The 10,850-nt window shown below is 41.8% G+C and overlaps 1 protein-coding gene across 3 annotated transcripts in view; it reads right to left on the bottom strand.

Moving 5' to 3' along the window:
• Positions 1 to 3,604: 3,604 nt before the first annotated feature.
• The window catches only part of DIP2B (disco interacting protein 2 homolog B), a 155,076-nt gene continuing 147,830 nt past the window's right edge, over positions 3,605 to 10,850 (bottom strand). For all 3 annotated transcript variants that reach the window (XM_033138694.1, XM_033138692.1, XM_033138693.1), the window contains 7 exons: positions 10,651 to 10,821; positions 9,611 to 9,672; positions 7,840 to 7,897; positions 7,208 to 7,282; positions 6,683 to 6,860; positions 5,606 to 5,729; positions 3,605 to 4,447 (listed from right to left, as the gene is read on the bottom strand). In XM_033138694.1, the coding sequence (XP_032994585.1) occupies positions 4,195 to 4,447; positions 5,606 to 5,729; positions 6,683 to 6,860; positions 7,208 to 7,282; positions 7,840 to 7,897; positions 9,611 to 9,672; positions 10,651 to 10,821 (921 nt within the window). In that variant the 3' untranslated portion in view covers positions 3,605 to 4,194. The remainder of the gene's footprint in view (positions 4,448 to 5,605; positions 5,730 to 6,682; positions 6,861 to 7,207; positions 7,283 to 7,839; positions 7,898 to 9,610; positions 9,673 to 10,650; positions 10,822 to 10,850) is intronic.

Below are 10,850 nucleotides of genomic sequence, written 5' to 3'. Positions count from 1 at the left end.
TTGAAGACCACTGACCTAAACTATTGCACTAGCAGAAGCCAGTGTAACAATTGCCACTAGTGGGATGGGAATTTCTCCCATCTTTTCCTCCTGCACATCCTAACCCTTGCCCTCCCCAAATCTGCTGTGCAGGGTCAGGAGAACCCCAGAATAGTGCAGTGGAGGAGAGGGAAGAAGGCAAGAAGAAATGTTTGCGCTGACAGAACGATCTCCTTAGTGCTACGTTGAATGTAACCAAAACTGTGCAGCACTCTTGAGCTTGAAGAAAGCATAGGATCAAATATTGGTAAGAATGTAATAAAATAAGTCAGGCATCATTATTTATTAACACAAGACAAAGGAGACACAATCAATGCGTTAATGGAACACTGTCCAGCCAGATGTTAAATTTTTAAAAAAAGTATATCTAAAACCTAATTTCAAATAAATAAAAAACTTTATACATAATTACAGTGTTGTAATTTGAATCTGACAATGGTAAACTTACTGACATCAACAAAAGGAAAAATGCCTTCAGGGCTAAAGACAATGAACATTGGTTTTTGTTTTTTCCCCAACCATATCTCCAGCACAGTAAAGCGTGGCCCATCATTCTTGACTACACAGTCAACTAAAATCAGAAAAGCAGTGTAAAATGAACATGGTTGGAATAATAAGCACAGTTACAAACATAATTAACAAAAGCAGAAATCATTTGAAAGTAAGACATGATACATTTTTGTCATTAAGTTGTATGTTCATAGTAGTAAACCGAATCTCAAGATAACAGCTGTTCCAAACTGCTTTGTAACCATGGAAACTGTTGAAAACCCATTCTATTTAGGTTCACAATTGTCTGAGCTAATATGGAAATTCAACAAAAACTGGGCTGGCAACATTGGACTGCCCCACTGCATTCACTAAAAACCACCACCACCACATAGGTCAGGTATGGGAAGCCCACAGCTGTCTAGATGATGTTGGGGACTACAACTAGAACATTGGCCCTGCTGGCTGTTGCTGAAAGGAGTTGAAGTCCAACAACCTCTGGTCTGTCACATCCCTGACATAGGCGGTTGTGGGGGAGAACTAGCTTCAGACAGATCCCTTAGCAAAACCTATGGAGAACTGCATTTTTATTGAATTCCATTTTATAAGCTGCTCTATCTCATGTACTGATGGAGAACATGGAATAACATACCCAAAGCCACGCAGAGCAAATCAGTGTCACAGCTCAGATAAACATGACACTGATTCCACAGTCATTCCTTTGGAATCTCAGCCATTTTGTATAAGTTACCTGAAGGCAAACTATTATGCAGCACTGCGGAGGTCCCAGGTCTAAAAAGAAAATTGAAATCCCAGGAGTATTAGGTCTTTTGAGAAGATAGCAATCTGTATTAAAATCACACACTAAGCATTTGTTTCTTTTCTGGTTTAACAATCGGATCAAGGGTGAAAGTTATACTGGCGGAGACTGGTTAAGTTTCTTTCCTCCATAATTCAGAATACAGCTTAGTTCTTCCAGACTGGAAGTTCTAAAATGCCACTCTAGCAAGTTTATCTGTATTGGACACAAAATTTATATTATGCTACATCTCGGAAGAATTGATAGTGTAAGGGGTGTGGAAAGGTATCACATAGGTGTGGGGCGGAAACCCACCGCAATTGTTGCCAGGGGAACACGCTACAGTTCCATTCAGTGGAAAGGCATTAAGACAGTGGTTTATTACAAAAATTGAGACCTCCTAAAAGCCAACATTGCAGTTAAAAATAAGGGCTGGAGTGCACAGGACATTTAGGCTGCAATCCTAAGCACACTTACAAGGGAGTAAGCCACAGTGGGACGTATTTTCAAGTAAACATGCATAGGATTGCACCTATGTTAGATGCTGAAGCCCATCTGTACTGTGTGGTTCACATGCTGAATGATAGCAAGTGTGTGTTTCTTTTCCAAACCATTGCAAATGACATGCTAAAACTATTTCAGCATAGAGGGCTTTGTATTTATGTAGCAGCACCACACTGTGGAAATACTGATAATGCAAAATATTAAAACTGTCTCTGCTATGAGCCAGTAGTTAATATTTCAGCAGTTTGAAGCAATGGACCCCCCCTTCTATCCTGTTCCTAGTTTTGCCATAATTCTTTGTTTTATGATACATCCCATCACCATTATGTGTGACCATAGAAGATAACCGTAAATATTTTGCTAATATATTTAAAAGCTTTCTGTCTAAATATCAATACATCAGGTCATAAAAAGAACTATTTGAAAAGTTTGTACAGAAAGTTTTTCAAGTATACATTTGGAATTTGTTTTAAGGGATAGTTGTCAGAGCTGTTGTAGCTTAGGATTTAATCCGAGTTTATATCTCTCTTAAAAATGTCTAAAAACATTAACTTTATTACAGGGTGGGTAAACAGATATTATTAAAATATTCTAACTATTTACACATAGACCACAAATGGCCCAAGAAGAGTTGTCACCATTTCTGGCATCCGCCTTCAGTGTTCTTTTAACAAACAGACAGAAGTGGAAGTGGGAAAGAATAAGCATAAGGGCACAACCACAAAAGTGAGGATCTAAATAAAAAGACTGAAATCTTGCTTTTCCCAGCTCACTGAAGACAAGGGACTGCAAACCATTCCCAGACAATGGATGTTCCAGCACATTTTAAGGCATCTATTGTCATCAATTCTTTGAACGCTGGAAACTGATCAGTCACTTGGAATAGGATAATCACAACAACATATGGAGAGGTATTTCCCCACTATTTCAACAGAATTGCAACTGTCCCTGCTTTGAAGACATTCTGCCAAAGCTCCTGCTTTGCAGTAACAAGTCTCGCCCAGAAAGCAGCGCAAGCCTCAAGATAACGGGCAGGGCTTTTTTTTCCAGTTTAAATGAAAGTCGCTCTGGCATTTGCACCTGTTACTATGCACAACCAAGGAAGGAAAAGAAGGAATCATGATTTGGACCATGAATTGAGTGGTTCTGATAAAACTGGTGACCTGCCTACACATCATTCATGACAAAGAGTATGCAGAGGCTATACAGGTTATATTAAAACATTCCAGAGTTGCAGAATTTTTCTTCTTGTTGTTTATAAAACGCTTTTAAAGCTTATGGAGGTCAGCCTCTTTTATAAACATGTGCCTTTAAAATATCAGTTTCTTCTACATGCTATGACATACTCTGGCCAGCGACTAAACAGTAAAAACTGAATGGACAACCTATCTGCATTGCTTGCATTAACTGCCAAACACACTTGATTTATTTTAAGGACTTTGGGTGGGGTTCACCTAAGGAGTCCAGTCAGTGCTAGCCCTGTGTGAGGGCTTCTACTTGCACACAGCAGGGCTCCCCCCCCCAAATTTGCCTGGGGGAGGCGTATTGGGTGAACAGTGGGTGGCAGGAGGAGAGGAGGGATTGTTCCATCTGGTAAACTGGAGCACTAGTGCCGACGGGACATTCGCCACAGCATGATTCTATGATTCTATGATGTTGAATTCCACCCAGTACTGAAATCCTTAAAACGATGTCTACCTCATATGAGCCGATTTTCTAAATAAATGAATTATGCTTATTATTATTTACATATTTAAAATATAGGCAAAATCCTTTTTTTTTAATTCAAGAAGTGTCTATATGAATAAGTAATTCTTCAGTTCAGTGGATTATTGGATTTGGTCATGGCACAATTTTAAGTAAGCAGTGTGATTCCCGTATTAACAGACTACAGAATTAAGCTAACTTACAAGTTGCGAAGCACACTGTTCACTTGGGGGGGGGGGGAATGAGCAGGACTCACATGACCTGGTTCTTGTAGATTGTTATCTTAACTAAATAAACCCTCCCCTCGTATAATCCTAAAACAGTATTAGAAAAAATACAAATATATACAACAGATGAAAAAGTTTACACTACAGTAAAGGCCTTAGTAATTTGCTGTTTTCTCATGCTGGCCAACTTCCCATTGTCTGTAAAGCCAACATCCTGCAATCCAAATGTTCTTCACTGGCTGCCATCTTCTGCCCTTCGATAAGTCCATCGCTGCCAGCCCACAAGAGAGAAGACAGTAGGATAGCATGGTCCAGCTTCACAATGATAATCACTAATTGTTAACCAGGTTTTGTTTGTTTGCTTGCTTGCACATACTTCACTGGTCCTTGAATGCCTTGTAAACTGTACTATGCCCCACAGTCCCCAAATTACATATTGTATGCTACGTAGATGGGATCCAGCTGATCAGCCAAGAAGCTGTCACGGAGGTGCATGCGCTGCTTCTCTCCTCTGGAATTGATTGGAATCACCCCAGGATCGACCACTACCACAACTCCCACAATTAGATAATGTTCTTCCAAAACCACGTTGGTAACCAGAGGGACTAGATCGAGGGCCTCCTGCTCACAGCCACATAGCTCCACAACCACCACAAGTAAGTTGGTCCACGTGAATACGGCACTGGGAGAAAAGTTAAGAGATCCACAATTTATTATACACATTTACAGGAACAAAGTTTACACATCTATCATAAGGCTTCCACTAAGTCAGGTTTTGCCAGTGAACATAAGGTTCCCCGGCCTTAAATTGTGCCACTGATAAATGCATCTACACTTAAAAAACATTGCACCTTTGGAATATGTTGCCCTTTATTTTCCAGCAACTAGATCTTGATATGCATTTCTCTCTTAGAAGCTCTTTATGTGGCCCAAACTGTCACCAAATCTTTGGATACAAGTCTATGCATCCCCTGAAGACAACAATTTGATGTAGATGGATGCTTCCTCGTTTCATTTAGTGAACCTAATTTAAAATTCAAAGCTCACCATGCATTAAAAAGTGAAGGTAAAGGACCCCTGACAGTTAAGTCCAGTCGTGAATGACTCTGGGGTTGCGGCGCTCATCTTGCTTTACTGGCTGAGGGAGCCAACGTTTGTCTGCAGACAGTCTTTCCAGGTCATGTGGCCAGCATGACTAAGCCGCTTCTGGCGAAACCAGAGCAGCACACGGAAACGCCGTTTACCTTCCCACCGGAGTGGTACCTATTTATCTACTTGCACTTTGACGTGCTTTCAAATTGTTAGGTTGGCAAGAGCTGGGACTGAGCAACGGGAGCTCACCTCATCGTGGGAATTCGAACCACTGACCTTCTGATTGGCAAACCCTAGGCTCAGTGGTTTAGACCACAGCACCACCTGCGTCCCTACACCATGCATTACACAGGGTGAAAATGCACTCACAAGGTGCTTTAAGTGTACACCTGAAAATGTTAAGTGTGAATGCAACTAACAGGAATCTGAAAAATGTGTATAATACAAGTATTCCCCTTAGAGAGATGGGATTGACTGCCACTCTTTGACCAGTATATGTTCTGTGGCATACTTGGGTCTGTTATTGTGTAACATGTGAAAGTGGACCTTAATGTTTTTTACATACCAGCATAGAAGAGAGAATGTCTGGAGTTGTTGTCCAAAGCTCAAAACTAATATTAGCCTCAGCTTAATAGCTGTTGCAATTGGTGTCCCTGTGTTATACTTCCAAACCTTTACCTTAACAATAATGCATTTTCATTTCAATGTTGTGTTGGGAGGGGGTGACACAAGCTTCAGAGTGCCTTACCATTCAGCAATGCTCCTGTGCGTCCGAGAAACTGAGGTCTCTATGTCAATTGGATGATAGCGCAAGCCCCGTAGTTCAAGAGTTTCGTCCAATGCCCCTACGATATACAGCGCATCATGGCGTTCTGGGGAGGAAAGAATAAATATTATATGTACAAATTCTTTAAAACGGAGTTAGTTAAGTGATTGTGAGGATAGCAAAAATGCCCTCAATAATTACATATGAGACAGTATGTACACTATAAAGTGAAATAATAATTAAAACACTTCACCTCTCCCCCCCAAAAAAAAATTATAAATGAAAAAAATGAGGCAGTTCTGTTAAAAATAAGCAATAAAAGATTCACCCTCTGTTATAGTGGTGGGCATGGGTGTAGCGGGGGGGGGGGGGCAGCTGCCACCCTTAGATCAAGTAAACAATAGAAATACTTAACCGATCAATCACATTGGTTCTGCCCCAACAAAAGTCCTGCCCCCATTACAATAATCCTGGCTACACACATGGTGGTAGGGACCCTCAAGGCCTCTCTATCTGGCTTCTGGACTTCAGCCCACCCCCTGCCCTTCTCTGTACCCTCCTTGTGTTTTTTTGTCTAGCTGGAAAGGGTCCTTAAACTGTCGTAATGCCTCTTGGCTTGCTTGGATGGAGAAGGGTATGTGTATGCAGATACCACTGACTTCTGCACAGCTGTAGCCTGCTGTACAAAAAGGTACAAGTCACATCCATTGCTCCACCCCCTTTGTGTCTCTGGCCTCCCCCACCAATCACAAGCAATGCCCAGAAAGTGGCTCTTGGGCTGAAAAGTGTTTTCCTCCCCCGCCCCACCCCCTGCTATAATAATTCCCCCCTAAATATCAATAGCTAAGAAAGAAGCTACAGGATTATTATTTTTTAGATCACATTATTCCACGCTATTGGGAACGCTCTTGCAAGAAAGACAGACACATGTTCTGAAAAAAACACAACGAATTCAGGGATAAGCTAGCTGCAAAATGTCCCCCCCTGAAGTTATCTGCACACTGCAATCCAGAAGTTTATGAACCTTCTCCCACAGGGAAAAGGACTTTCTTGTCCTACCTCCACTGGCTGCTGTGAGCTCAGTTCGGCGTACAAATCCAAGGTACCCTGTTCGTGCCCAGAGAGTTTGGGCAGCGTCACCAAAGCTCAGGCGGGTGTTGAAATGATCTGCTTGGAGGGTTTCATTATCATAGATTGTGTAGTAACCACTGGCAGTGTGGGGGCTATTCACCCAGATCTGCAAAGTTGAGAAACACAGAACTTGATACTTAAAGGAGATCAAACAAAGACATGTCTTGCAATAAAACAGGCTGAAGTGAAAGGAAAGAGCTAAAATACAAATGCACATTTGACCTGTAAAACCCTTTAAATTCAAACTTGCCAACATGTATAGGTGTTCTTTGGAACGCAGATTCATTCAGAATGGATGCAATTTTCTTAAACGTATTTACTTTGATTTGAGATTCAAAAGATGCCTACATGCAAAAATGTGAAATGATCAACTGCACACCCTTGTGAAACAAAAAAGAGCTGTTCAAGACTGAACTGGATCAAATACATACATAAAACAAAGGCAGAAAATACCTCTCCAAGATGAGAATCCCCAACTGGTCCTTTGGTCTCAGGATTAACAATTATCACTTTGACCCCGGGCAGTATCTAAGAGAGATGGAAAGTAGGGTTGAAAATTGGCTTCTGTATTAGTGACTCAGGTTTTGCAAATCTGTCTTCAACTTTTCAGGTTATGATGCAGCTCTGATGTCCACAAATATAATGTAAGCAATTAGAATAGGGCTTTTTTTAAAGCAAAAAAAGAGGTATATTTCATTAGGATAACTATTGTTGCCCACCTGACACCAGCTTTCTACTCAGGTGAAAAACACACAGAGAGAAGCCCTATTCTAAATCTAATTCAGAAACATTACTTCAGCCGGTCTAATTCATATATTTAAAAATCTTCAGTACAAGCTACAATAAATGTAATGTGTCAAGTGGCTCCAAAAGGATAACTTTCAGTCCCAAATACACCAAATCTGTGAAACAACCTTTTTGAAAACACAGAGAGGAGTTTGTTTAGCAGTTCTCTATCACATGCAATTAAAGCCTGAATTTGTTCCATTGCCCCCTTATTCTACAGGCATGCAAGAAACATTTCTCAAGGACCCAGAGCTGTCTGGTTGCGTGCTAAGACAACTCACAAACAGATGTGACATTACCTTGCCTGACTCTGAGAGCAGCAGGCTCTGTGGAGCACCTCTTTCAACTAACCGCACTCTGGAGAAAGAGATAGAATTTTTTTTTAAAAAGCAAGTGTTTGTAGTTTAATGCAGTAAGTAAATGATAAAAGTACCCTTCCAGTAAGGTTGCCACCTGTCCTGTATATAATACAGGATTGTCCCATATTTCAATGTAAAATGCTATGTCCTGTATTGATAAGAGTTTGTCCTGTATGTAGAGTTTGTCTGTCTGGACAGTCAAATTTGCAAATTCATGTGTGTCTGTGTGTGCCTGTGTATGACGAATCCCAGAGAGGCGATCCTGTTAGGCTGCAATAGATTGTAATGGATTGCTTTGAAGTCACTTCAGCACCAGATTGGGGGGGGTCTCCCCCCCACCGCCCCACCCCACCCCACCCCACCCCATCCTGTACTGTCCTGTATATTGTCAGAAGAAAGGTGGCAACCCTACCTTCCAGTATTCTGGACAACTTTTTAATGTAGCCAAGCTTAAAGTGGAGTTCAATGTTATGCTATTACAAATGCATAAGTATATCAGCTTCCGAGACAGAACAATTCCCCCCTTGCCCTGTGTACTTTTCTGGGGGGTTGAATGGAGGGCAGAAGAGCTGGGGGGGGACCTCTGTCATGTAAGCAGAAGCTCTTGCACAGAACTTCTGATGTCAGGGTTTGTAGGTGAATGTTGCCCAGAGCTTTCCTTACAATACAGATTCAAGCCATGCCGTGTGTGTGTGTGTGTGTGTGTGTGTGTGTGTGTGTAAATGAATCAATCACATTCCAGCACCCAAGACCTAAAGAGGAGCCACTTCTGAACAATAGTTTCTGATGCCTATGGAGCAAATGAAGGAGGGAAAGGCTGGTAAAACAGCATGAACTGGACTACTTGGAACCAGAACACTGCGCATTAGGGCAAATGCAAACGGCAGCCTGGTTAGCAAGTCCCACAAAAGCTGCTAGCCTGCAAAACATTTAACTCTTATGAATAAAAAGCAGGCAAGTAAAAAACGGTGTAGGCTAGGCTAGAAATACAGCTTGATGGCAGAGAGGACGTGAAACGCAGTCTGCCTCCTGTGTCATGGATCGCTCCACTTGTCCATGCCTGCTCCGGTGTGTTTCCACTTTCCTTCCTATACAGCAAGGAAGGGAAAGTGGAAACACACCGGAGTTTGCAAAAGAAAAACTGAGCACTGTTTCTCCTTTGCCAGCTTGCTCGGCTTCTTTGCTGTTCACAGGGGAAGGGGAGGGACAGGCTGCTCTATTCCTGTTTTGCCAGCCCATACACTCACCTGTAGGGAATTCCATGCACCTGCCTGTGTGGAATTCCTGGTGATCAAGACCAACCAGGGAAGTAGGTAAATAAAAAAACTGGCAGAGGAGATTCACTATTTGGTTTTTGTAATACTGTAACTGTTTTGGGGGGGAGGGTGAAGTTCTTCAGATATGGGATGTTAAAATACTATGGAGACACTGGTGAATAATTGACATTAGGCAAAGAATGAGAACAACTGTCTGTGAATGATTTTTTCTGTGTGTTGTTTCTTCTAGCCAACTTCTTGCAGTTCCTCTCCTTTTCAGAGGCCTTGCACTCTGTCCAAACTGCTTGCCATCACCTTATAGAAGGTAAACAGCTTGTTCAAATTCAGTGGTGATTTCACAAATCTGAGAAATCTCTGTGCATCTGCATCATCAATCTTGGTTACAGAATAGCAACATAAACAAATACATAAATAGATAAATATAGTAGTAGTACCTGTCATGTCTTAAGGATTTCAGATCCACGTACACCGTGGTAGGATCAGGCCCTGAGGTTCCCTAAAACATTAAACAGAGGTTATTTTTAAGTGTATTCCTACTCCTAATGAGACAAGTAATAATTAGAAGCTTTTCTGTGGATGATCAAATGCCTAAGGCTCAGAGTGCATTGAGCAAGGAATAGTTTCTGCTGGAAACATAAGAATATATGGAAGACTTTCCACCACTTCTGACTAACACCACAACCCCCATTTTTCTCAGTCCACAGAAGGACAGACAAGCAACAGAGAGCAGCCCTTTCTTGTATATAAATATGTGTGTATGTGTCTCTGTGTGACACATATTGGCATACAGGAAAAGATCACATGGATTTTCATCTGTTACTGGTCACCCACTTCCTTCTGTATGCATTTATGTATTGTAAGCCGCCGAGAGCGGCTGGGGAAACCCAGCCATACAGGCAGGGTATAAATAATAAAATTATTATTACAGTCAAACCTTGGTTCTCGAATGGAATCCGTTCTGGAAGTCCGCTCAACTTCCAAAAATGTTCAAAAACCAAGGTGCAGCTTCCGATTGGCTGCAGGAGCTTCCTGCACTCAATCGGAAGCTGCAGAAACCGCGTAGGACGTTCAGCTTCCAAAAAATGCTCACAAACTGGAACACTTACTTCCAGGCTTGCGGCATTCAGGAGCAAAAATGTTTGAGTCACAAGGCGTTCGAGAACCAAGATACGACTATATTACTATTATTATTATTGGCTGATAAAAACCTTTCTGAAGCTCCTTGGAGCAAATGCGATCTCTTGAATTGTTCAGCAGTGTAAATGGATGTAACTGTTCATGCTCACAGCAGGAAAAAACAGCTCTTAGATAATAAAACAATGTAAGGTGTTGAGAGGTCAGTGAAAATAGCGGTGTAAATCAGAATAAAGCGTCCTTCAAAAGCTTCTAAGGCTGCATTTGCAGGTTGGGAATACATCGACTGTGCAGGGCCCCGTGAAACCCAATAAGGAAACCAACAAGGCTTCACTGTTACCTGTAAACAGATAGCAACATTGACTCTTGACCCAAAAGTGGTGCTGACTGCACGAGGTGAGAGGCCAATGTCCTTGAAGAGCTTGGAGAAGGACTGAGTAAGGGCAACACGTGGACGCTCTTCTGCCACAACCACACAGGTCCGGACACCAGACAGGTTAATGCCTCTTGCCTGCCAATACACACAATGGAACTAGTTAG

Source organism: Lacerta agilis, chromosome 2, assembly GCF_009819535.1.
Source record: "Lacerta agilis isolate rLacAgi1 chromosome 2, rLacAgi1.pri, whole genome shotgun sequence".
NCBI lineage: Eukaryota > Metazoa > Chordata > Lepidosauria > Squamata > Lacertidae > Lacerta > Lacerta agilis.
This window is presented reverse-complemented; position numbering and strand designations above follow the sequence as displayed.